Below are 27961 nucleotides of genomic sequence, written 5' to 3'. Positions count from 1 at the left end.
CACTTAATGGCGTTTGTCATGCCAGATTAGAAAAGCTTTGTTTCTGCACTTCATCTACAAAACCTTTTAATTTACTCTTGCGATGACAGAAGCCAAGTGGAATGCTCTGGAATGCTCAGCTTGAATTATTGCTTACACGCACACACTGGGCAGAAAAACAAACCCCTGTGAAAAAAAGGAAAGAATTTAATTTGTTCCCCCAGATTTTCTGGATGTTACATAGTCTTCCGATAGTTTAAAAAATCCCTTTTTACATTTACATAATGTCAAATATTCAGTTAAGATTCTTATGTTAAATATTCTGCCCAGTTCCCTCAGATACTGAATACCATCATTTCAGTTATCAAACACAAATAACAAATATCTAAATCAAATATCAATGTCACATACCAATTTAACTAAGTAAGGCACCAAAGTAAAATATCAACCACCTGTAACAAAAAATGTATACCTGTAGTTAATTGTTACAGGACTGTATCAACATTCAAAAACAATGTCAAAAATTAACTATCAAATGTTGAAATCAATGATTAGATGTTAAAGACTGATATCAAATATTTGTAACTATTCAGCAAAAATTCAAGCATTCAAAGAACATCCTGTCAAGGTTGGTATCAAAAGTCATGGTGGAAAATTTTAGAAGAGTTTCTGTCCTGTACCCCGCCTTTCTCTCTTACAAGTAGTCTCAAAGCAGCTTACAACTCCTTCCCCTCCCCTCCCCACAACAGTCACCTTGTGAGGCAGGTGGGGCTGAGAGAGTTCTGAAGAACTGTGACTAGCCCAAGGTCACCCAGCAGACTTCATGTGTAGGAGTGAGGAAACAAATCTCATTCACCAGATAAAGAGTTCACAGCTCAAGTGGAGGACTGGGGAATCAAACCCAGTTATCCAGATTAGAGACCACAATTCCTAACCACGACACCATGCTGGTGTAATGCAGCTTTATTTCACCTCTGTTTGAGTTAACCGCTCTATTTTGGGATGAAACAGTCTGGATGATAGAATAAATAAATAAAAAGGACATTCTGTACATTCAATCTATTTATTGCTACTTTGTTTATTGCTGAGCATTGGAAATGTATTCAGGAGCTCAGTCTTGTGAACCTCTTCTCATTTCTGATGGAGTTTTTCTTAACACACTGATATAGTATAGCCATTGCTAAAACTTCAGATGATAATTCTTCATAAGAAAAAAACACAGATCAATATGAAATTAAATGGGCTTCAAGCAAGATAACACCATGGTGATCTCAGACTGTCTTATTGGCCAACTGATAATTTCTATCCTGTAAAGGGAGTCTGTGTGTATTCTTTCTTCAGCTTTGTTCCCATAGGATGGGGAAACTGTGGCCTAATTGTAGAGAATTTGCTTTGAATGCAAAGGGTTTCAATTTCAAGGTTAAATTTTTGGTGGCTTCAGCTATAGCATGCTCATTTTAAAGTGCTAAAAATGTATTTCATTAATTGATTTACACCCTGCCTTTCTCCCCATACATAATTCTCCACTCCTTCATTTTAGCCTCACAACAACCCTTTGAAATAAGTTAGGCTAAAAAAGTGTGACTGACCCAAGGTCACCCAATGAGCTTCCATGGCCTGGGTGGCGATTCAGACCTGGGTCTTCCAGATACTGGTCTATACCACACTATACCACACCGGCTCTTTTTTCCTCTGCACAAAACCTTGATTCAGCATAAGGCAATCTTGTAGCTTCATATCACTGATCAAACTACAGCTTAATTATTTGCAAAGCCAGTTCAAAACATGTGAACCAATGCCAAAGAGTAAACTCAACTTACTCACAGAGTCAGGTGGAGGATGGGGCCAGGGGTGGTCATACCGGAAGGCAGACCTGCAGTATGACTTCTCCATTTCACAGTTTCTTTGGTCAAGAATCGGAGATGGAGATGGAAGGCTTGTGATGGAAGGCTTTGCCTTGAGATGGAAGGCTTTGCCTTGAGATGGAAGGAGATGCTTGAGATGGAAGGCTTTGCCAGGACTAGAAATACAATTGGCACAATGCACTGTTCTGTTCCCCAAGTAAGGACTAAAATTAAAGCCGGTGCCCCCCATCCTGGCCCTCCTGGCCCTCGTCCGACCCTGACATCTGGGTCGTTTGCCAACCAATGAGACCACTATGCCTCCCTCTGGGGGGTGGGGTGGGGGTGGGGAGGGAATTTTAAAATTAAGCTGCTGGACGCCACTTGTATTCCTATTTCTTTGTTAAATATTGTTCGCTGCTTTTAACGTTTTAATTCTGTGTTGTTGCTTTTACCTGCTGTACACCGCCCAGAGCCCTTCGGGGATGGGGCGGTATAAAAGCCTCATAAAATAAATAAATAAATAAATTTATACAAGGCCTGACCAGTACAAAGTCTTTACACCACATGACACCTCTGTGCTTCAGGCCATGAGATACCTCATTCAAGTCCTATAGACCTTTTCAGGCATTCCTTCCTCTGGCATACACACACATTTGTGTTATCCCTCTATAATTAATTTGAATATGGTTTTTTGGGGTTTTGGAGTATGTATGTATGTATGTATGTATTTATTTAATGTGTGTCATCTATTGTACCCCTTTCACACTTGGACCCAAGGCAGATTATGCAGAGTGAGTCAATATAATCAACAGGATGGGACATTCCATGAACAATGCAATAGGAATTAGGGGTGTAGAAACAGCTAGAAATCTAAAAACAGAACTCAAGCAAAGCCTAGGAATTAACATGACACATTAAATGATGCAAAAATTATATAGTAGTATAAAAGACTGCCAATCCTGTTGCCCAGAGTAAAAAATAGGGCAAGCATAAACACTATGAGCTGTGATTCCTCTACCAAATGCCCTTGAGCTGGCTGGAAAACTATTGTCTGTAGCTTCAATCCCTGTTAAATGGGAAAGCGTGACTAATTATCACATCAGAAATACTTCTTCACGTAAGTGAACAAATATTTCCCTGCTTTGCAAATGGATTTCTTTAAATAAAGTAGAAACTTCACTGATTTTAAATGAGGGCAAATATATGTACTTGAAAATATATTTATTACAGTCTTTGCTCAAAACATGAGAAATTCTCATACCTAAAAGAAAGCAGACACTTAATTCGGGATGCTGAAAATTATATGTGTATAATTTAGCTTTGGGGGCATCCTTTTCCTGCCCTCACCTGGATGGTTCAGGATAGCCTGATCTCATTATATCTCAGAAGTTAAGCAGGGAGACCACCAAGGATTAACAGGATCGCTATGTAGAGGAAGGCAATGGCAAAGCACCTCTGTTAGTTTCTTGCCTTGAAAACCCTATTGGGAGCCATAAGTCAGATGACTTGATCGTACTTTACACAAACACACACTTCTCTTCATTATTTTTATGTGTACGCAATCTTGCTGTTGCTTCTGTGTGTAGTGGTCAATTTTGCTATGTCTTATCATTGTTCTTACTTTTTTGTTGTATATTATTCAGGTGTCTTGATAGACAACACATTCATTTTTATTAATCTATAATTAACCATATTCCATTGTATTAGTCTATTACAATAAAACAGAGGACTCCAGTGGCACCTAAAAAGCTAACAGATTTATTATAGCAAGCCAGTCATAAATATTTAAGGTGCCACATGTAATAGATGTGGGATGATCACAATTGTTAAGTTATCCATGCAGGATGATCCAAAGCAAGTTCACTACAAAGTTAGTCCTACTGATTTTACTGGGCCTCCATAATAAATGTCTTTAAAAATGCAGCCTTAATGATGGACTCTAACATGATGCTGAAGGGATCTTGTCACCCAGTCATGGATTCACCAACCAGAAAAACATCCAGAAGGCATGACATTTGGACCCAGCCATCCAAATCCACCCTGTGTCTTTTCCTCTCCTCCTTCCCTAAATGATTTTCTTGTGCTGTCCACTGTACAACAGGGACATCATTTAAATTCTTCACCCTCCCTTCTTGCTTTTTGGTCCTCTCTTCTTCAGCCTCCCCTCGTATCTTATCCTGGCTCCATCTGGCTTGCGTCCTTCCATTCCTTCTTTTCACTCTAGCTTGCCATCCGTTTTGGTCTGCTTGGTCTGCTCTCTGTCCAGCCATCTCCCCACCCCCTGCATTATATCCTCGTCCCCTACCGTCCACCCTTTTGGCTTGGCCACATCTCTCCCCAAATCACCTGCCAGTATTGCTGCGAACTGGAGAGACATCCTTTCTGTGGGGAATCCACAGAGGAGGGTGTAAAGGAGGGAGCAAGCCTCTTTAATCCGATCTGGAGAACCAGCAGGGTGGGGAGGGGGGCTGATTTTCTCCAGCCTCCAGATTTCAAAAGGGTTGCTTGGTGACTAGCTCCCCCCACCCCATCCCCATCTCCCTGCTCTCATTCCCTGGTCTCTAGTTAGAGAAATACATTCCAGAAGCTCGGGTTGTGGGGGTACTGGGAGAGAAGCCTCACTTGTACTGGAAGGTTTAGACAGGGTTGGCTTCCACCTGCCCCTCCTTTGCCCACCCCCTACTCCAGGGTCCTTATCCTCATCCCCTCTACTCCTCCCTCACCCCAAGCTCAGCTGCCGCCCCCGCCACAAGACGAAGCGCTGCCGCATTGGCAGGTTGGGCTGGTTGGCGGTGCGCACGCTGCTCGTCTCTCTTTCTTGCAGGGGGCTGCTGGGGGGTCTCAGCCGAAGAAGTCGCAGCGGGAGCAGGCGGCGGGGTGTTTCAGCACCACGGACAACACGGCGGGATTTCAGCACCACGGACAGCATCGCCGTTGGTCCCGGCGTGGGCGATGGGCGGCTGAGCGAGCCGGTGGTCCATGAGCGCGATGCGCCTCTTGCTCCTCGCTGTCCTCGTCTCCTTCTCGTTCGCCCGCGCCGGCTGCGAGCCCAAGATCGTCAACATCGGCGCGGTGCTGAGCACCAAGAAACATGAGCAGGTCTTCCGCGAGGCCATCAACCAAGCCAACAAGCGCCATGGCACCTGGAAGATCCAACTCAACGCCACCTCCGTCACGCATAAGCCCAACGCCATCCAGATGGCACTGTCCGTTTGCGAGGATCTCATCTCTAGCCAGGTACCGGATCCAGCTCCTCCCCTGCCCCCATCGCTTTGCGCTCATTCATGCATTTGTGGCTAGCCAGGTTGACTTGGCCATGAAACACGAACCCATGCATCCACCCACATGGAGCCATCCTTCCATTGAGCAGTCTTGCCGCTCGCTCACAATCCTCCCTCTGTCTGCTGTTTGTCCCTCCACTCAACTATCAAGCATCCTGATATCCATCGCTCCAGCCTTCCGTCTCCCCTGCTTTGCTTCTTGACTGGGCTCTTTTCTGCCCACCCCCGCTGGTGCCTCCATCTGTCCGGGCACTGCTCCCTCCATCCTTCCAAATGTGCCCATCACTATTGACTCGTCCAACCGTACTCATGAAATTGCCTTGCTGGGTCAAAACCCAACGGTCCACCCAGTCTAGTTTGCAGCCCTGCCAGCCAAATACTCTGGGGGAGCTCCCAAGCAGAGTGGAATGGAGACAGCAGCGTGAATCACCTGTCCATTTCCATCCCGGCAGCCCCCCCCCCCCGCTCCCCCGCCACTTCCCTCCTTATTAATATCTTGATCTGGTCAAGGTGGTAAAAGGAGACACAGGATGGAGCCCGGAGTGGGGTGACACTGGATCTCCAGGATACCGCCAAATAGTTCTTCCCTTCTTCCCTCATTGAGATGTGGATATGTATTGGATCTGAAGGGGGGGCGGAGGGGGAGGGATGGGTTGCTGCATTTATGTCGGTCTAGTTTCTGCGCAATTTTCCCTGATCTGTGAAAAATCCGTAAGCATAGATCGCCTAAGGCTCCTTCTGCGTGTGTGCACAGCATAAGCTTTCAAGCCTTTCTGTTGTAGGATCTCTCTATCGAGGCTGTTGTCCCTGTCCTCCCATTCAATGTCCTGGTGTTTATATGAAAGCCTTTCTAAACAGTAACGGTGGCTGGGGTGGTGAGCGCACAAAGCAGGGCGTAGTAGTTAAACCGAATTAATGTATACCGTCGGCGCGTGCTGGCACCAGTAATCCAGTATGCGTGTATATGGGCATTGAAGACATTTCCGTGTCTTTGCGCAGGAAAGGAACATGAGCTCCTAAAGGGAGAGGGAAACGGAGAAATCTGCTTTCTGCCCAGTGTTTTCTTTGGGAGCACAATTTGGCAGTAATCCCGCATACTGGGGATCGGTCCCTTTGTTATATCTCCGAAGACTCGGGAGGCAAAGGACCGTCCCTAAAGCAATACAATTGGCTCGACCACTCCTGATTTCTACCTAGCTGCTGCATTTTAATTAACAATAGCACCCCGTATATCCCAAGCAAGCATGCAGCCTCCTCCCAAGCTCATATAGGAAGGCACCAGCAGAGGCACAAGCAAGGCACCCACACCACTTTCACACCCACACGTTACAAAGTCAAGCGGTTAAATGGGGGGGGGGGGGAGTGTCAGCCAACTTGCAAATATATAATTTTATTCCAGCACTCCATTGAGCGGGGAAGTGTGATTACAAAGCCACATTTGTAGTTTCATCTGTTCTACCCCTCTTATTTTAAGAATGTAACATTTTTTTCCCTGTAACAGTAGGGGATAGAGACATAGTTCTGGTTTAAAAACAAACCACTGCAATATGCCATCAGGGAGAACTTGCAGTCCTGGGTGAATCCATTTTTGGACAGTGGAGAAAATTCTCCCCTTTCCTGTGTGTGCAAAGCATGGTAGATCCTCACCCATCCGCCACAAAATGTAGCCATTTATTTTAGAGGTTCAATAAATGGGAAATGCCCCAGAATGTTTTCTTGCTTTATGCCTAATAAAGGTTTACTGTACTGTTTTTTTGCTGAGGTTAGGATCAAAAGGAATTATCCTCGGTGGATGGAGTGATGGCCAATTAGCATGTTATATCTGAGCATATGCAGAGTTCTGTTTGCAACAATAGTTTGCAAATTTTGTATTAAGAAGGGCAAGACTTGTAGGGAGTAGGTATAGATTCCAAGTGGTCTTAGACCCCAGCACCTGTCTCTTGTTACACATCATCCCTCTTCCTGCTGCCCCCTCCCCAAGTCTTCACACTCCCCTCCCTCTCCTTCTCACCCCTCCCCTCCATTTTCTTTCAACCGCATTGCAGGGTTTTTACATAACAGAATACAGCTTGCCTGTGAAAAGCATAGAGGGGGGGAAAGAAATATAAAAAATGGAGACAGAAGGAATGCTCTTGAGACCCTCACACCTGGAAGGCGGGGAAACAATAAGGGAAATTGATAATACAGGAACTGAAATGAATAAAAGAAGGCTTCTCTCCCCAGTCTTTGTGGGGCTGATTCTAAAGCTCATAAATCTCCAGAAACTCTTGCTTTTATAAATTGAACACTTTCCTAATTCTGCAGCCTGAATATCTGGTTATTCGTGGTGTTATTGATTTGTGCTTACAACATAATTGTTTCTAACATTTAGTACCGGCTTTTGGGTATCTGATGGTGTCTGACAGCTAACATGCAATGATTCAATGTAATCAATAACAGGCAATTTATAAGTGTCCAAGAGAAGCCAGGCAGATATCTCAGAGATGCTTCCAGGTATGGTATGAAGGTAATGGTCATACCTGGTTGCTTTCCCCCCAAATACACTTTCCCTGTACAGGTACATTCTGGTTCTATTTGACTGTCATAACTAAAGGTCAATGCATACAGTGTATGAAGAAAGGAGGAAATCTAGAAAGGGACAGATAAAGACAATGGTTGTCCTCAACCAGGGTCAGAGCCTTTTTGGTGGTGGCTCCTGCATGGTGGAATGCTCTGTCTAAAGAGACCTGATCCCTGACAGACCTGGCTAAATTTTGCAGGACTGACAAGATGGAGATGTTTCACTGGGCTTATGGCTGGGGACAGTGACAGTTGCATACCACAGCTGGCCGATCCTGTATCCACCTTATTGTTATTTCTTCCTGCCTTCTGGTCACCTGTTAGTTGTCCCATTATTATTAGTCAGATTTGACCAGATTCTGTGCCTTCCCCTGATTATTGAGAAGTGCTTATAGTCTTGATTTAATTTTATGGGGAGAAATTAAAGTGGCACCATTATTTGATAAGTTTTTGGTATTTGTATATATTTTAGATAAATTATATATTTAATCATATTTCATACTGTTATATTATATGACTGTATGTTGTGAGCTGAGCCATCTTTTGGCTGGGAAACAGTGGGATAAAAATATAAAATAATAATAATAATAATAATTTATGAATCCATTAGAATAATATTAATTATGGATGATATTAAATAAAGAGTCATTCCTATATTGTCTGCAAAGAAAGTGAACAGAGTTCAGCAACTCATATAACTCACGTAAATAAGGATATGTTATATATTGGCCAGTTCTGTAAATTATGACCTCATAGGTCTGATTGCTGTGGACTTGTCAGCCATGACCCACTTAAGCTCCATTGATTTCAGTTAGGGATGCCATTGAATTTCACAAGCTTGCTGGCTCAATTCATACATTGCCACATTGATTTTACTTGACCCAATAGCATCCAGACAAGACTATTGCAATGACCTCCACACATGGCTTCCTTTGAAGACTTTCTAGAGATAGCACATGGTTCAAATGCTTCTCAAATACTGCCACACTGATTTTGCTCCTCCCAGATATGACTATTATAATGAACTCTGCATGGGACCTCCTTTGAAGATGCTCTGGAGATAGCGAATGGCTCAAATGATGCCATATTGAGAAATTAACTGGAGCCTGCAGGGTGCAGCATATTCCTACAACATTATTTTATCATCACTGGTTGCCTATTAACTTCCAGGCCAATAATCGAAGTGTCAGTGTTGATTCTGAAAGCCCCAAATAGCCTAGAGACGGATTACCTCAAAGGCAGATCAAACCGATGAGATTTAATTTTAGTGATGGTTTCCTCTTTCTCTGCACAACTTTCTTCCAGGAAAACATATGCATTTGTCAATGTTCAATAAATCATCATTATAGTAGTATTATATAAGTATACATGTATATATGTATAAATGACATACATATAAATGCCATATATATTGCATAAAAAAACAAATAATCAACACTAGCAATGAAAATGAGTAAACTGAGATCATTCACATACTGAAGAAAAAAAAGTATATTCATCCATCCTTACCAGAGTGGGATATGGCTAACTTTCTTTTCATAGGATCGATGTCTTGGAGAAAGTGAAGTCTTTCCATGCACGCTGACATTTATTCCCATAGAGGAAACAGTATTTATGCAGACTTGTGCATTTTTCTTTCCGATTCCCCCTACCCTTCCCTTCCCAATCGTTTAGTATTGAATAGTCCTTTGAGGAAAATTACACTTGCGTATTAAATGTGTGGTTAAATAAATCACATTATCTAGCCTGCCAGTTCAGTGGAGGTTTCATTCAAGAAACTAACTCGGCTCAGCTAAGTGCAACAGAAATCTACAATGGAACAGTTCTCTTCATGTGAGCTGTCTACACCAACCGGTCCAGTTTAGTTACCCATGCCCTAGTAACATCCTAGTAATGCACTCTACATGGGGCATCCTCTAAAGACTCTCTGGCGATAGCAAGTAGTTCAGATGCCTCTCAAATATTGCCACATTGATTTTGGCTGTGAGTTTGTCATCCAACATTTCATCCCTTAGGCAATTATGTATAAGGATTGTTTGCCTTATATATTGTTAATTATGGTAATTTTTTGAAATTCGAAAGTAAGATAAAATATCTAAATTTTTCCACTCCTAATAACTTATAATTCTATATCCAAACATTCCAAATTCTGCCTCAGAGCTGCTGGATTCTGCAGTTTGTATAATCTTTAGAAATTGAACTAGCTTGTAGCTTGCTTTTTATCTTACATATTCTATTCTGAAGCAATGAGGAGTTTAATAGCTACTTCTAAAGGGCTTTCTCGCAGTGCAGGTGGGGCCAACTAAGGTTGGGGCCAACTAAGGTTGGCTCCACCCCCCCCCCCGAAACATGACTGTCCGTGCCAGAACAGTGGTTTGCACCTGTGGGCCTGGACAATGGCACCTCCCCCCCGCCGCACTGGTGCATTTGCCTCTTGCGTCGGTGAGGTGGGCACACATGCCAGTGCTGAACTGTGCTGGCTCCAGAGGGGGATTCTCCCACCCCCTCTCAATTGGGCTGCCCAGACCATGTAAAGAATAGATTTGCATTGCTAAGTTCAAGTGAACATGAACCAGAAGAACTATGGATGAAAACCCAGAGATATTATCAAAGAAGAATGTGCAAAGACTATTCCTGTAGCCAAAAGAAATGAAAAAGCTTGGAGGTGACTGGTGAAACTCTTAATATTGTTAAAAAATAGACAAAAAGTAAAAGGTGACAGAAATGGACAGAAATTGAATCAAAAGGCTAAATGAAGCATTTAGCATTGCTGTATTGAAGCATTTCAGCTAAATGACAGAAACAGAGTATTACAATAGCCAGTGTAAAGAAATAGAACAAAAAAAGAGGAAGAATGAGAGATCTCTTCCATAAGATCCAAGAAATCAAAAAGAAATTTAAAGTATGGTTAGACATGCTGAAAGATCATTATGGAAATACATTAACTGAACATAAATTTAAAGTATGGTTAGATATGCTGAAAGATACATTAACTGAACAGAATACATAAAAGATGGGACAACACACTGAAGAAGAAGAAGAAGAAGAAGAAGAAGAAAAGAAGAAGAAGAAGAAGAAGAAGAAGAAGAAGAAGAAGAAGAAGAAGAAGAAGAAGAAGAAGAAGAAGAAGACTCAAAGGAGTTTACAATTTCCTTTCCATCCCCCCCCCCCGCAACAAACACCCTGTGAGGTGGGTGGGGCTGAGAGAGCTCCAAAGAGCTGTGACTTACCCAAGGTCCTCCAGCTGGCATGTGTTGGAGTGCACAGGCTAATCTGAATTTTCCAGATAAACCTCTGCTCAAGTGGCAGAGTGGGGAATCAAACCCGGTTCCTCCAGATTAGAATGCACCTGCTCTTAACCACTACGCCACTGCTGCTCAAGGATGACAGATTGCTTCAATGAAGACACATTTAAAGAAACCTACAGTTTTAGAAAGTGAAGTGAATGTTGCACTAAGTGCAATTAGGAAAAACAAATCACAAAGAGATGGGAGATAAACAGAGCTACTCTCAGCTATAGAAATGAAGTCCATTAAAATCTAACATGAATAACAAAAATGGAATCTAACATTCCAACAAAAATGGAAAGCAAAACAAGACTGGAAACACCCAATTTACATTCTAATTCCAGAAAATGAATAAATCAAAGTCTGCAGCAAATATTGGACCATTCCATCAATTTCTCATGTGAATGAGGTGATGCTCAAAATCTTACAACAAAAAACAGATACCATATATGAAATGAGAAATGTGCAATTCTCAAACTGGATTCAGAAAACAAAGAGCACCTAGAGATTATATTGTAAATTTATATTGGTTAATGGAGCATATGAGAAAATTTGAAAAGAAAATCAGCTTGTGTTTCATAGATTACAGCAAAGCTTCTGGCTGTTCGGATCATGAAAAGCTGGCTGGTTTAAAAGAAATGGGCGTGCCACAACATCTGATTGCTTGGATGAACAATTTGTACCCTGGACAAGAGGCTACTGTTAGGATAGAATATGGAGAAACAAAATGGTTTCCAACAGATAAAGGTGTCAGTCAAAGACAAATTTTATCTTCCTGCCCAATCTCTATAATAAGGAAAGTTGTCTTAGGCCCCTTCCGCACACGCAAAATAATGCGTTTTCAAACCACTTTCACAACTGTTTGCAAGTGGATTTTGCCATTCCGCACAGCTTCAAAGAGCACTGAAAGCAGTTTGAAAGTGCATTATTCTGCATGTGCGGAATGAGCCTTAGAGTTAGATGAAGATGGGGTGAAAACTGGTGGTCGGAACATTAAACATTTGAGATGATGTCACACTATTGGCAGAAACTCTCACTAAGAGCTAAAATGAATAAACTGAGGTTATTGTACTTGGTCATATTATGAGAACATAAGAGTCACTGGAAGAGACTATGGCCGCTTCCGCACGGCCCATTTATGACGGCCTGGGGGTGCCAAAAAAGGCGCCCCCAGGCCGCCGTTCGCACAGGCGCCGCTGCTGCAATGCAGCAGCGGCGACCTGACTCTTCTTCCCTCCCCCCAGGGCGGCGTCAAGCCGCCCTAAACAACAACCCTTTAAAGGGTTGTTGTTGTTGGGAGGGCGTCTTCCTGCGGCGCGGTCGCGAACAGCGAGCCGGGAAAACGCTGTCTCGTCTCCGCCCCTCCGCGGTGTCCTCCTCAGCATTAGCCTGCGGGGCGTCGCAGCCCTCGCCCACACTGTCCTCCGACCTCCAGGGTCGGAGGGCAGCGTGGGTGGGGCTGCAACGGCCCGCAGGCGACGAGGAGGACACGTGAGTGGAAGCGGCTCCGTCGCGGAGCGTAGCCTGCCGTCTGCCGGCCTCCCCTTCGCCTGCTCGCACGCTTGCGTGCGAGCAGGCTCCCGCCCCCACGCCGGCAGAACTCCTGCCGGCGTGGGGGCGCCTCCTGGCCGTGCAGAAACGGCCTATAATGCTACGAAAGGTTGAAGGCAGCAGGAAAAGAGGAAAACCCAACATGAGATGGATTGACTCAATAAAGGAATCCATGGACCTCCGTTTGCAAGACCTAAGCAATGTTGTTAATGATAGGATGTTCTGGAAGTCATTAATTAACAGGGTCACCATGAATCAGAAATGATGTAATGGCACTTCACACACACCTGCACACACAACGAGCCATACTAGATCTGGTCAAATGTTAATCTATGCTTTTAATAATTTTGTAACCTTATATCTTTGAATATATATATGTTTCTTGATATAGAACACATTAACATGTTTAAAATAGGCATTTCTGAAATTAAAAATAGCCATGCATATAATTCATACAGCTTATTATAAATCGGAAAGTTCTTATTTTTCCTAACGTCATAATCAATCTTCTCAAAAAAGTATCTTCTAAAAAAAAAAAAATCGAATACTAGTATGTTGAATTCTTCCAAAAGTATTGTTTATAATTACATTGCTTATACTCTAGGGTTATGATCAGTTACAAAGGGGAAAAAAGATATAGAATTTCATTATATGTAAATGATTTTTTGTCATTTACGAAATACAATAATAATATGTTGTCACAGGAGGTGGTGATGACCACTAACCTGGATAGCTTGTCCCTGGAGCAGTTTTGCAACTCTTTACAATTCTTTTTTACAAGGTGAGAGAAAGAATGTTCTGACATGGGAGAGGGACAAGACTGGCGCCCAAAATGTCATTCGGTTTCCTAACAAGCGCATCAGTCTTATAAACTGCAAAAGCGGAAGCAAAGCACAGCAGCATCTGCATCCATCTTCAAGTACAGTCTGTTCCAGAACATCTCTCAAGTCATCGTCCATTTCAGCTCTCATACAACAGCCAGTGACAATGGACTTCTATGGGGTTATGATGGGAGCCACATGTGTAAATCAGTTTTGATATCCTATTTCCTACAGGTCTATGCCATCTTAGTGAGCCACCCACCAGCTCCAAATGACCACCTAACGCCAACGCCTGTGTCATACACAGCCGGCTTTTATAGGATTCCTGTTATCGGTCTGACAACACGCATGTCCATATATTCAGATAAGGTAAACTGATTCATTATTATCATGATGGAGGTTTTTTGGATATCAATGTACATGGCCTTGATAAAAACAAAAGACAGTTTCTGCTTCAAGAAGTCTGCCATTATACTGAGTTAACATGCGGGACTTACATTTTAGAATAAAATCAGCGGATCAGTATCAACAGAGATGTGAAGGCAAAGAGCAAAATGAAGGGAAGGCATGGCTGACAAAACATGGATAGAGGGGGAGAGTTGGGAAAGGGCAAAGGAACCAGGGCTCCCAGCTCAGAGATATGGCTGGTCTGATGAAGGCCTGAAACAAGCAAAGACAGGCAGGGGCCGCCATGCATTTTAAGTGTTCTGGGAAGGAGAGTGAGCTATAGAAGACAGCAAGGGAAAATGCTTAGAGGTATTCAGATACTGGGGTGGTAGTAGATTTGGCAGAGAGACACATAATTATGGATGACTGCAATGAAAATTAAGGCAGCCTACTCATTTAGATCTGGGCTCTAGGAAGAAAGTATATAAAGAAACCTTAAAATGCCCTCTGTTCGTTGCCTATGCTTTTGCCCCAATGGTGCAAATAGCAGCTCTGATGATTATCTACCCACATGACCAGCACCAGTGACCTGAACAGAATTAGATCATATTTACAACAAATGGTTGGGATCTTCAAACATGGAATTCCCAGTGTCTTGTGTTGCTTGACCCTGTCACTGGACTAATTATTTGTTAATTATTATTGTTAATTATTTGAATGTTTGTTAAAAACATTGAAAGTGTCTTGCCAGACCAGACCAACGGTTCATCTAGATTAGAACAGCATCTTAATTCCAAAACATGTCATTCATATTGCCTTTCAGGAAGCCAACAAATACAATATGGAGGTTTCTCATTTACTAGATAGATTTTTCTCTTCCGTTAATTTTTCTAAGTATTTTTTCCATCCAAGCTAGTGGCCTTTGTTATACCATGCAGTAGTGAACTCCATATATTCATTCTGTATTGCGTGATGAAATTAGCTTATTTTGTTTGTCCTGATTCTGTTTTTGAGTGACCCCCTCCAGGCTTGGGTTCTGAGAAAGAGAGGAGTAATTTCCTTCTCTCCCCAACTTATATAAGTATATAAAGTCCTATCAGGTTCCACTCCTCTCTTATTATTGTTTGTTTGTTTTTTTGCTAAACATAAAAGCCTAAAGCATTTTAATGTTAGCATTCCCTCACACCATTTCTATGTTCATGTAGAACAACACACAAAGCCCTGGTGATCAGCTGCCACAGAAATCCAGCTCAAAAGGGAGGAGATACATATTTTAATTAATTAATTAAAGTCTTTAAATTGTGCTTTTTTCCTTTCTTTCCAGAGCATCCACTTGTCCTTCCTGCGCACTGTCCCCCCCTATTCCCACCAGTCCAATGTCTGGTTTGAAATGATGCGCTATTATAAGTGGAACCACATTATTCTCATAGTCAGTGATGATCACGAGGGGCGGGCTGCGCAAAAGAAGCTGGAGACCCTCTTGGAAGAGAAAGAATCCAAGGTCAGTATCCAGCACATCATGTCATGTAAAATGTTGCCATTTCGGCAAACCCGTTTAAAGTCTCAGGCTTGTTGTATATATGTAGATTTCTGTGTGTAAAACACCTTCTTTCTTCCCATTGTTAACATGACTAACATTATGCTTTAAGCATCAACAGTGTCTTGAGTAGTACCTGACAAAAGTTTGTACTCTTATTCATTTCACTTGCTTTGCCATGGTCGAAAATCTCCTACATTTAAAAACAAAACAAAACCAGCAACAACAACTGTGAAATGAGGGGAAGCATAACATGGAGCTCGTCAAATTCCCATCCCTCAGCAACAAAGAAAGAAGCCCAACCAGTTTAGGAAAAGACCTCCTCTTGGCAACGAATAGGATTCCAACTGGGGGACTCCTGACAAGTGACAGGTTACTCAGGGCTGCAGAGAGATGGTGGAAACAGTTGACTAAGCTTCCCAGGTTTTAGCGTAGCTCCTTCCATCCAAGAAGCCCATTAGTTTGCTCTGGCTTAGCCTGGCTACTACAAACATATCCAGTCCAGGTCATAGTCATTACTTGGCCCTTGTCACACAGTTGCAGTTCCTGGGTTCCTCTACCGATTCCTCAGTCTCTCTGCCTGCTTCTCAGTCCTGGTCCCATTCTCAGTCAATAGTCCCATTCTGGTGGAACTCGCACCTCCAACCTTCCTGAGCTCCAGGTTGTCCTTGCCCTAGCACTGACACTGCTGTTCTACGCTCGCTCAATAAAAATCCAGTAAAGTCATCCTCTACAAAGAGAACATTTCCTCCCTATTATGATACAATTCCTCCCTATTATGATAGAAGGGCACATTGTTGTTTTGGTACAATCAGTGCCTTCGGGTCATGGCAGTTTACTTAAAAGATCTAACTATCACTAACCAAATCCCAAGGTGGTTTCCAACAAAATAAAATACCTTAAAAGATTAAACAATTAAACGCAAGTATCAAACAACAATGTAAAAAATCAAAGTAAAATCGGCAGTTAAACTAAAACCAGCAACATATGACTGACCAATGGCAGTAGGAATCAGGAGAAGGCAAAACGGGGCTTGTACAGATGGTTAATTACTGCATGGGTAAGTGATATCCCATTACCACAACACACTCTCAGTTTATAACAACATGCCCACTTCCTCATCTCCATCTGTTCAACACATTTTTCCGGACATATCATGTAAGAACAATGTACATAGGCAGAAGCATTGTATAACTGTTGCTGGATATTATCATTCAGACTGCAGATGGGACATCCTATTCATGCTCTTCCACAAAAAAAAGGAAACTGTTCTAACACCTTTCCCCCTGAAATACTGATTTTCTGCATGTTAGAGAATTGTAATGATTTTTCAAATTTGAAATTATTTATTTTTAAATTATTTATTTCATTGCATTTGCACCCTGCCCTGTCCTGACCAAGGCCAGGCTCAGGGTGTCAGACACACATTCATTAAAACATACAAACAATGACATTCAATAATTTAATATTAGCATAAGCCTAAGCAACAACAAATGGTGATGTATCAATATCCAGTGGTGTAGTGGTTAAGAGCAGGTGCACTCTGATCTGGAGAACCGGGTTTGATTCCCCGCTCTGTGGAGGCTTATCTGGGGAACTAGATTAGCCTTTGCACTCCAGCACATGCCATCTAGGTGACCTTGGGCGAGTCACAGCTCTTCAGAGCTCTCTCAGCCCCACCCACCTCACAGGGTGTTTGTTGTGAGGGGGGGAAGGGATAGGAGATTGTAAGCCCCTTTGAGTCTCCTTACAGGAGAGAAAGGGGGGATATAAATCCAAACACTCTTCTTCTTCTTCTTCTTCTTCTTCTTCTTCTTCTTCTTCTTCTTCTTCTTCTTCTTCTTCTTCTTCTTCTTCTCCTCCTCCTCCTCCTCCTCCTCCTCCTCCTCCTCCTCCTCCTCCTCCTCCTCCTCCTCCTCCTCCTCCTCCTCCTCCTCCTCCTCCTCTTCTTCTTCTTCTTCTTCTTCTTCTTCTTCTTCTTCTTCTTCTTCTTCTTCTTCTTCTTCTTCTTCTTCTTCTTCTTCTTCTTCTATGAACCCTTAAAGCTATCAACTATCTCCAACTCCCTCCACCCTACAATCCTATTTCTAAATTGTCAGGACAGGTAGAAGAGGAGGTGAAAGAATTTGGGAGGCCAGCAAACTAGAACAAGTTGAACCAGCAGACTGCCTCAACAAAAAGCCCAGAGGAACATCTCTGTCTTACAGGCTCTGCAGAATTGGTTAAGGTGCCACAGGGCCCTGGTGTCAGCTGACAGAGTTCTGGCCAAGGATAGTCTTATGTCCTTGGGATCCCCAAGAAGTTACTACCGGAGGACTGAAGTGCTCACTGTGGGCAATGCAAAGAGATGTGGCAGTGAAGATATGAGGGTCCCAAACCACTCAAGGCCTTAAAGGTCAAACACACAACACTGAACATGATCCAGAATTCAATTGGCAGCCAGTGCAGCTGGCTCAGCACAGGCATGATGTGCTCTTACCAGAGTCCCAGTAAGACGTTTCACTGCTGCAGTCTGTATTACACATTCCCAGAGGTCCCTGAGAATATGTCTTCTGCAAGGCTTTATAGATTAGACCAGAATGGGAGAAGTTAACAACTAGACTGGCCTCTCTTTATGAGCTTGTCTGTATAGTGAATGGGTCAGTACTGAGGCAAATCCCATTTGGTCTGCAGCAGACACAGGAGGTGTGGACTCAGTGGTGGGATTCAGCAGGTTCACACCACGTTGGCAGAACGGGTTGTTAAAATGGTGCTTGTAAACAACCAGTTGTTAAATTATTTGAATCCCACCACCGGAAACGGTTGTTAAATTATTTGTATCCCACCACTGTTGGGCTCCGTTGGAAGGGTTGCCTCAAATATGATATTGTGATAAACAACAACACCTGCAGCTAAAGAATTGGCCAATTTTTAAAATTCAGTACAACCAGATCTCCAAAAACAATTTACCCTTCCCTCTGAAATTAAACTATTATTAACACTTGCCTTTTAACAGGTTAAATTGATTAACTACTTACATCTAAATAAATTGCCAAAGTTATAATATTGGTGAATGACATATAAAACCATCCATCCATTGTTAAGTGAAAGATCATCTTTAATTGTTTGTTTTTCATCCCTGGTTACAGTAAGTGTTTCTGTGTATATAATATTTAGAAGATTTCAGTCTTGTTTTTCTGTGCTCAGGGAATTTTATAGTTATGGAAATCAATAAAATCAATTTAAACCATGAAATATAAATTCATAAGATCAATAATCATAATGCAAACACAGTCATCACTAAAACTAGTTAAAAACATTGAAAGCAGAAAAACAATTAAAACCAGCTCAGAAAGCAGCAAGCTATTCATAAAGCACTAAAGGCTTCATTGCCAGGAATACAGTCAACTTTCAAAATCCTTCTGAATAAGCATTTTGAATTTCCAACAGAAGGCAAGAAGAGATGGGGCTATTCATATATCCAGGGTCAGAGAATTCCACAACGTGGGGGCAACATCTGAAAAGATCCTGTCTTGAGTGCCCAACCCTATGCCTGCTCATGTTGGTTCTCACAGCAAGGCACCGCCAACAGATCTCAAGTCTGGAGCAAGTTCATACTCAGTTCCATCGTTTAAAATTAGTCCCCAATCAAAAAATCTACTAAAGTTTTAGTGGATTTAAATGAACCTGCTCTCTCCAAAAAAACAAAACAAGGCTGAGGCTGAGGCTGAGGCTGAGAGAGTTCCTTGCAAATGCCATTCAGTGAGCTGAGGCAGAAGTGGCAGAGATATGAACCAGGAACTTCCTGCCAAGCTCATTGCTTGGCCTCTTAACCACGATGCTACATCAGCTCTGAAACATAAGATCCTGACAGTTCATTCCCATCAGTGCAAGCATGACTGTGCAGCAGGCAAACCTTACTGTTTCAAAGCAGAATCAAGTTCCAGGGTCTATCTTTTAAAACCGATCAAACATTGTATGGGGCAATCTATATATAATTACAGAGTGGCTAGGACTATGGAGAAAGCCCATGCATCATTCTGAACCAGTGTCCCACCTGCTGATGACTGGTAGGGACACCTGGACCTTCTCTCTAACTATTTTGACAATATATTTTGAAGAAACCAGCTCACACATTCGTAAGGACTAGAAACGTGCTTGTTTTTTAATTAAAAGAAGAGATTCTTCTTTCTGATAGCTGATATGCTTTTTTTTTCTTAAAGTAGGAGACTCAGTTCATATGTTATTAATGAAAAGCTTTATTTTTAGAGTGCAAGAATTATCCACCCTCTGGGGAGTCCATATCATGTATTTCTGCATGACTAGGAGGAGGCAAGCTCAGAGCAGTGACTCATGCAGAGGCACAACAGAAGGCTCCTCAGACGGCAAGCAATTCTGCTACGTCAGGATTGATTGAATGATCTACATGTACCTGAAGCAAAGACAGAGCAGAATTATTCATACCATCACCTCTGGGGAAGGCTGATTGGAAGGAGGCCACCACAGGGCAGCAAATCATGCAGAGATGCAGCAGGCGGTCACCTCTATGAATGAGTGCTTTGTACTCATTGAGGAATTTAATTATGAATTAGTAGATATCTCCTGACCCTCTAGCAGTTCTCTCAACAGCACATTAGAATGCCCTGCACACAGTTTGGGAATGGTCCATTAGTCATGCTAGTTAAATGGAACCTACATGTTCAGAACGGTGAAGACAAGATACTAGAAACCAACAGCAAAGGAGTACTATTGTTTTCGAGCCTTGCTTGTGAGCTTTTCACAGGGATCTGGTTGGCTATTGTCAAAAACACAATGCTGGACTACATGAACTTTTGGCCTGACCCAGTGGGGCGCTCCAGTTCCTATGTTCACTTCATGAGGCAACTAGGGAAGAAAGGAGAAGGAATGCCCCATCCTCTCTCTGGAACATCCCTTTATCCTGTACTCCCTCCGAGACAGAATACAGACAGTTCTTTTCCAGCCGGGTAACATAACACCACTTGAGTGAGCAAGTTGCAACCTGTCAGGTGGAGAAGAGCATTTCACAGTGCTTCCATTAATTTTGACTAGAGGTAGGACAGGCTATCAATTTTTCTGAGCACATAGCTGGCCAGTACAGGAAACTGTACATGGTGATAGCATACCAGCTGGTCAACAGTTGGTTATCACTTTTAGGCGAACAGGAGGTCAGTAACAGAGGAATCAGCAAATGGGAGATAGATTAGGTGGTTCCTTCTGGATTCAGCTCCAGGGGCCTAGTTGCTGAACATCACCAGAACGGCTCCATCCTAGAACAGCGGCAACATGGAAAGCTCTCCCTCGCCGCCAGTCATGGGCTTTGCGTGCTCCAGTGTTATTGAGTCCCCCTTTCCGCAAGCAGTGGAGGAGGAGTTGGATTTTGGATTGCTTTACTACACGTCATTTTTTTCAACTGTTTATAATATTCTTCTGTGTCTACATATTTTTTCTGTGCACATTGTTCATCAGAGTAAAAAAAGGAACTATGAAAACCTCGAACAACTATCCTATGACAACAAGCGAGGACCCAAGGTATATTTGCATGGACAATGCACGCCGCCCACCAACCTAACTAGCAAAAATGACGAAATAGCCACAGGCACCAAAAAAAAAAAAAAAAGTAAAAAAAAAAGAAAATGAAAAAATATTTTATATTTATATATATATATATATTTGTCAAGCAAGCAAGCTCTATATTTTTGGTAGCACGCTCTTTTATGTTGGGATATAAGTTTGGTTTGATCTTGAGAATGGAAATGTAGCAAGCCGACCCTGGAAATATTTCTTTTGGAGACATGCATGTGAAGCAATAATTAACTTGCAAGTTTTTTTTCTTTCTTGGACAATTGAACCAATCCTTTCCTGCTTTCCCTGCCCTTCCGTTCTCTCCCCCTCCCCACCCTGAAAGGAAACAGTTCCTTGGTGTGAGATGCTCACGTTGATATCCCTGCTCCCAGAGGCAAACCTTGTGACCTTTACTTTTATTTTTAAGTTCCCGTGGTTTTTTTATTTTTTTGAAAAACAACACTGGTTTGAGTTTTCAATTGCATTGCAAAATAAATCAGTATATATCTCTATATATGCCTTTTTTCCCTCTTTCCTATACAAATGCACGCCTCTTTTGGGTCTTGAGTGACTTCAGTTTGCATGCACAGTGCAAAAACCCCATTTAAAATAGACCTTGAAAAAAAAATTAAAAAGGGAGAAAAAGAACCCTAAAAGAAAATAAATAAAAGAAAGAAAAAAAGAAAAAGAAATGAAAACGACTTAGCTACCCTTCCTTTCCATACCTGGCAGTGCTTTGAAAGAGTTTGATTGATTCTCTTTCCTAGAAAGCATGGCTCTCACTTAAAGGTGCTTGATTATCAAACTAACCTGCTTTGCTCACACCACTTACAGGCTGAGAAAGTGCTTCAGTTTGAACCCGGAACAAAAAATGTGACTTCGTTGCTGCTGGAAGCTAAGGAACTGGAGGCCAGGGTTATTATCCTCTCTGCAAGGTAAGCTATCAAATGCTCTGGTCTGAGCCACCAAACTGTTGGCCTTTTCCCATTTTTGGCCTGGAAATGGTGTTGGGGGGAGTCAAACTATCTTTCCCCAGCTTCCAACTCCAGTATACAAATGTCCAACCTTTTCAATTTCCCCCTCACAAGTGCTGATGAGGTGACTACGTGTGGTGTTGTGGTTGAGAGCAGTGGACTGGAGAACCGGGTTTGATTCCTCATGGCTCCACATGAGCGGCAGACTCTGGTGGATTCTGCACAGGCCAAATATAAAGAGTGTAGGATGTTATATAAAGCGTTGGGAGCGGGGGATGTCACACAGGTCCTGTTCCTAAAATGAGTTTGACCCTTTTTATTTCGCTCAATCCAGGATTTTCAAAAATCACTGAACCAGCAATGCTTTTGCATAATCCTAGGTTGGTGGCGCTCCCAGAACAACACAACAGGCAGGAGACATTTCATTTCCCTCCCTCCTGTCTGCCCGCCTGTCATTCTGTGCAGGTCGTCCAGTACCTTATGGGCAGATTTTGTGAGAACCCAACAGTGTACAAAATCCCTCATGTTTTCTCTCCATGGCAGCGAGTATGACCGATCTACAGCAATACATTCATTATCACCTGGCCATGGCAGGGAAGTCCCTCTTCTTTCTTTCTTTCTTTCTTTCTTTCTTTCTTTCTTTCTTTCTTTCTTTCTTTCTTTCTTTCTTTCTTTCTTTCTTTCTTTCTTTCTTTCTTTCTTTCTTTCTTTCTTTCTTTCTTTCTTTCTTTCTTCCTTCCTTCCTTCCTTCCTTCCTTCCTTCCTTCCTTCCTTCCTTCCTTCCTTCCTTCCTTCCTTCCTTCCTTCCTTCCTTCCTTCCTTCCTTCCTTCCTTCCTTCCTTCCTTCCTTCCTTCCTTCCTTCCTTCCTTCCTTCCTTCCTTCCTTCCTTCCTTCCTTCCTTCCTTCCTTCCTTCCTTTCTTTCTTTCTTTCTTGTGTGTTGCATGAGCAGCTACACAGGTGCAGCCGACTGGATTGTAGGACAATTGGCATGGCTGCAGGGGTTGGATGAACGGATGAATGGTTTTATTACAGTCACAAGGCCAGCACAAAAAAACAAACAAAAACCAATTCAAATTATACATATATACAAAAATCCATGGTATAATACCCATACCCAAAAGAAGCATCAACTTGCAGCATTATTATGATCACCATCATATAGTACTGTTCCCTGTCTTAACATGGATCTATGCTTATTATATGCTAATATACAAAATTTGGCTACCTGCAGAGATATAAAAGAAATCTGGTCTTCCAATAAAATTCTTATAAGAGCTAAATCAGAGTTGATTGCAATCGAACTAGTAAAATGAATTAACAATGGTAGAATTAGAGACTTCCTTTCCCCTTTATGGAGCTCACAGTACAGTAGGATGTGTGACATAAGGCTCATTCCGCACATGCAGAATAATGCACTTTCAAAATGCTTTCAGTGCTCTTTGAAGCTGTGCGGAATGGCAAAATCCACTTGCAAACAGTTGTGAAAGTGGTTTGAAAACGCATTATTTTGCGTGTGCGCAAGGGGCCATAAGAGTCCACTTCCCCTGAATTGCAAACACATACCCTCCTGTGCCGTGGGATTTTTTGAAATCTTCCCACTAAATTGGTCAATGGAAAAGCATTAAAACGGGCCCTAGAAAAGGCCCAGCGGCATTTTTCGGATGCAATTAGGTAAATAGGGGGCAACCGAAATTCCTGACCAGTTTCAATGGTTTATAGTAACAAGGGTAACAAGGTGTAATCTGTTTGCATTTCTATATCATTGAGCTGTTGATAAACCAAGACTGTTGCTCTACAATTACCCAATTCCAATAGTTGCATAGGACCCAACCTGCACTGTTAGAGTATTTTATTTTCTGACCAACTTGGATATGGTGACACTGTCAGCAATAAAGGCAGTAAACCCAGAGGCTGGAGAAAAACTTTAAACCAATATTTAATAATTAGCTCCAAAAGGTTGTCTTTGCTATGATCACCCCTGCTTCTTGTCTTAATATTACATTAGCTGTACATTTAGGTGTATTAAACAAAGCTCTAAGAAATGCAGATAAGACTCTCTCTAATAAAGTAACATCTGATATGATTGCCAATGGGGCTCCATAGGTAAGTTGAGCCAAGGATTTAGCTTCAAAATCTAATTGCAGTTGGAATAAATCCACCTCCTTGTGATTGAAAATGTCTCAAAAATTGCCTGTTGGATTGTAAGACAATTGGCATGGTTGCAGGGGTTCATTTCTGTAGGCCTGCACAGCTACACATGTGTTGCAGGAAGGTGTTTCCACAGGCTCCAATCCTGCTGAACAGGTGAAGGGCACATGTGTGAATGGGAAAAAGGAAAATGGGTTCCTTTATAATGACTGCAATGGGTTCCTTTTAATGACTGCTGTGCGGAATCCACCTCTGATCTGGTGAACTGGCGTTGTATCCCCACTTCTACACATGAAACCTGAATATGAAACTTTGGGATAGTTCCAGCTCTTTGAGAACTCTCAGCCCCACCTACCTCACAAGGGGAGGGGAATGGTAGACAATTGTAAATCGCTGTGAGAAAGGTAGAGAAAAGTGGGGCATAAAAACCAACTCTTCCTTTTTTATTGCATCTTCTGTTCAGGTTAACATAAGGTCAGGACATAAACTGGGGTGACATCTTAACACTACATAACCAATCAGATTTGACTATGTAACCACGCTACTAACAACAAATAAGACTATGATTCCTGGAACAATGCAACCCTACTACGTGTGTAGAAAAGCCCTCTTCAATTATTCAGTTTTGCATAGTTTGTGGAAAGCCAGGGGAGTTGGAGCCTTCCTGATCTCCTCAGTCAGGAATCCCATAAGATGAGAGCCACAATGGAGAAACAATATGTACGGGCAGTTGTTGATTTTGCCCATTTGCACTGTAATCTTATTGGAGATGGAGACCTGCTTTTTTACTTATGAAAATCTATACCTGAAGGATGTTTCTTTCGTAACATTGCTTCATTATTATTTTCTAAACACAGTGTTTTCATTGCTGAAGGCAGGTATTTCCCATACTCATCTCCTATTTTGTGAATTGCTTCAGATTCAGACAACTGGACATAGGGATTGTTGTGGATATCAAACAGACATGCAGTCTGACCCAAGCAAAAATCAGTCATAACTTATAGCAGAGTTGTTGATTTTCTCTTGAATCTCTTGAATTTCATCAGCAGTCTTTTCCCCTGTCCACTTTTTCCTGATCTCACACTCTGGAGTCTCCTTCAATCTAAAAGTCAATCCATCTGCCACTCATAGGAAATGCATTTCTTGATATAATGACCTACATCAGCCTCCAGGTGGTAGGGCCTCTGGCAGAGAGTTCCTCTAGGGTGATCATCTACGAAGTAGCAAAAAAGATCTTCAAGTATATTTTTCCGTTCCTTTTTCAGTGAGGATGATGCTACAACTGTGTACACATCAGCAGCCAAAGAAAACATGACTGGCCCAGGCTATGTGTGGCTGGTAGGGGAAAGGGAGATCTCAGGCAATGCCCTGCGTCATGCGCCAGAAGGTACGGTGCCCTGTGTGATTACTGTTATTTCAGGCCCTCATCCTCAAGTGACATCATTTCTTGCTTGTTGCTTTATTATGTCTAGTACTTCCATTTTTCACCTGCCTCACCCTCCTCTCTTTCCTAAGTCTCCAGGAAATGCTGATGGAAGATTTGCATGCATATGAGGCTTTATGGTAGGACAGACAAATCTGAGCTACAGTGAGCTCAAATTGGAGGGAATGCTAGCAGAAGGAATTTTTTTTTCCGCCCAAAGCACATGAAACCCAAAAGTTTATCCTGCTGGAAGTACTTTTTTATTTCATGTCTAATTCCACTTACATGATTCAGTGCTATCAGAAGTCTCAGAAGTCTTAGATAGACTCAGAAGTCTTAGATAGACTTAACAACAATAATAGAAATTTAATGGAGGAGATCTATCCATGGCCATTAGTCAAGGTAGTGAAACAGAACCTCCAGAGTCAGTAGTATGTCTTTGAATACAACGGAGAGGCTAATAGTTTTAAACTCTCCTTCTGAGCTCCCAGAAGCATCTGACTGTGTCATAGTTGAAAACAAAACATTGGACCTTGATCGGATCCAGCCAGATGAAATTTATGGTGTGTCCTCCTTGTTCCAGGGCTCATTGGTTTGCAGCTCATGAATGGGAAGAATGAATCTGCTCACATCAGAGACGCGGTGGCTGTGGTGGCCCAGGCTGTTCATGACTTGTTTGAGAAAGAGAACATTACAGACCCACCAAGGGGCTGCGTGGGAAATACCAACATCTGGAAGACAGGGCCTCTGTTCAAGAGGTAGTTGCTTTATCAGGCTCTGCTTTTCTCGGGACTAGTAGGGGATTCCATAATCACAAGAGGCAGTGTCATTCTAAAGATGTTATTTAAGGAAAGAGCTTGGATGCTACTGGTCAAGGTGTTCTGATGTATGAGAGGGGCAGAGCAAGCACAAGGTCCTACAGAAGAATATGGTAGACAATCAAAAGGTCTAGCAACAAAGCAGTTAGCTGCCCCTCTAGGAAAGCAGACGCACATAGGAAAGGATGGTTGAAAGAAGGAGCTGACCAGAGAAGAGAAGGTCAGAGGGTGGAGTCTGAGTGGGAAATAGAATGGATAGACAGCAGAGATGTCCCCCAGTTTCTCCAAGCACCCTCTACATACTTTGAATCTGACCTCCATAGGCCTCAAGGCAAGTAACCTGTTTTTACATGCCAGGGGCCTTGAACAAGGGCTCAGTTGTCTTGCTGTGTTAGCCAGTATAGCAGCTTGCAAGCAGAGAGAGCTGCATGACAGAGTTCAGCTGCACTACAGCAGCATCATAGCTGGCCAGGAATGGCACTACAGCTTCCAGGGCAGATGGAATGCCATGACACAAAAAGCAGATAAGATTTTAATCTCTGACTCTGGCTTGGCACCACTGCCAGGGCAAGCTGTCACTCAGTCACAAAGCAAGATGATCATCTGTTTACCTGACAGTCTGCATAATCTGCCTCATTGACAATCTGCTTCATTCTTCACTATCTTTGGTACTAATCACATGACTCCAGGCCACTGATATTGATAACTTACTATTTAAAAAAATGAACATTGACCTTCGCAGACCTCTAAACTGCCTGCACATCTGTGTACAACACAAACACACACAAGGCTTTTTATTTAAGGGCTTTAAATGATCTGTTCTGAAACCTAAACCATTGTCTTTTCTCTAGAGTGTTGATGCAGACCAAATATGCCGAAGGTGTGACTGGCCGGGTAGAGTTCAACGAAGACGGAGACCGGAAATATGCCAATTACAGTGTCATGAATTTACAGAACAATAAACTGGTGCAAGTTGGAGTCTACAATGGTAGCCACGTACGTATGTCCCCAGCGGAGATGTGGGGTGGTGAAGGGTTAAGATATTTCACTACTATTTCCTCTTACGTATCATCACATAGGAATGTCACTCCTCTTAACAGTTCCTGTTGAGAGGGCATCTATGGTTCTGTGCTCTGCAGATGGAGCCATAGACCAAGGAAGGGAAGGGGCTATAGGCGTTCCTTATCTGTTCTTAGATTGGAGGGTAAATGTGCAGCATTATTGAAGATGGGGATATTTAGTTTCGAGGCTTTATGAAAGGGGAAAAAACAGTACACACAAATTCAAAAAAAATTCTATAGTTTCAGCATAACATATGCAATTTCTGTAAAACAACTTTTTTTTCATAAATTATTCTACTTCTACTAGGGGAGGGGGAAAACCATTTAAATCCTGATGGCAGGGAATCTGTTCACCACTGCTCTAATTTTCTTTTTAAAAAAAGATTACATCACATGCTTTCACCAAGCCTTTCTTGCCTTAAGGCATAGGTGTCAAACTCGCGCCCCTCCAGATGTTATGGATGACAGTTCCCATCATCCCCTGCCAGCATGATGCTGGCAGGGGATGATGGGAACTGTAGTCCATAACATCTGGAGGGCCATGAGTTTGACACCTGTGCCTTAAGGGCTAAGAACTTGCTGAATTGTAAACCTTTAATCCCTCTGGATACAGGACCATGGGCCAAAGTTTGTAGACTGTCATGGATTTAACTGCAGTGTTCTATTGCATTCCATGCCCATCCAACTGGGTCAACCAAGGGGGACGTTGTAATTTTCGACTACTATG

At 42.4% G+C, this 27961-nt stretch overlaps 1 protein-coding gene across 19 annotated transcripts in view; it reads left to right on the top strand.

Moving 5' to 3' along the window:
* The first annotated feature begins 3770 nt into the window (after positions 1-3770).
* The window catches only part of GRIN1 (glutamate ionotropic receptor NMDA type subunit 1), a 55225-nt gene continuing 31034 nt past the window's right edge, over positions 3771-27961 (top strand). For 8 of the 19 annotated variants that reach the window (XR_007245882.1, XR_007245881.1, XM_048512347.1 and 5 more), the window contains exons 1-8: positions 3772-5060; positions 13557-13691; positions 15034-15210; positions 20713-20775; positions 21643-21743; positions 25198-25319; positions 25939-26113; positions 27025-27169. Coding sequence is in view for 14 of the 19 variants with exons in the window: in XM_048512347.1 (XP_048368304.1) it covers positions 4803-5060; positions 13557-13691; positions 15034-15210; positions 20713-20775; positions 21643-21743; positions 25198-25319; positions 25939-26113; positions 27025-27169 (1176 nt within the window). In the remaining 5 variants the exon portion in view is untranslated. Of the gene's footprint in view, positions 5061-13556; positions 13692-15033; positions 15211-20712; positions 20776-21642; positions 21744-25197; positions 25320-25938; positions 26114-27024; positions 27170-27961 lie in introns of all 19 variants that reach the window. The other 11 variants (XR_007245880.1, XR_007245879.1, XR_007245878.1 and 8 more) reach the window with 6 other exon arrangements.

This window comes from Sphaerodactylus townsendi, linkage group LG12 (assembly GCF_021028975.2).
Source record: "Sphaerodactylus townsendi isolate TG3544 linkage group LG12, MPM_Stown_v2.3, whole genome shotgun sequence".
NCBI classification, from domain to species: Eukaryota; Metazoa; Chordata; class Lepidosauria; order Squamata; family Sphaerodactylidae; genus Sphaerodactylus; species Sphaerodactylus townsendi.
Note: the sequence above shows the minus strand (reverse complement) of the source record. Positions and strands in the feature narration are given on the sequence as shown.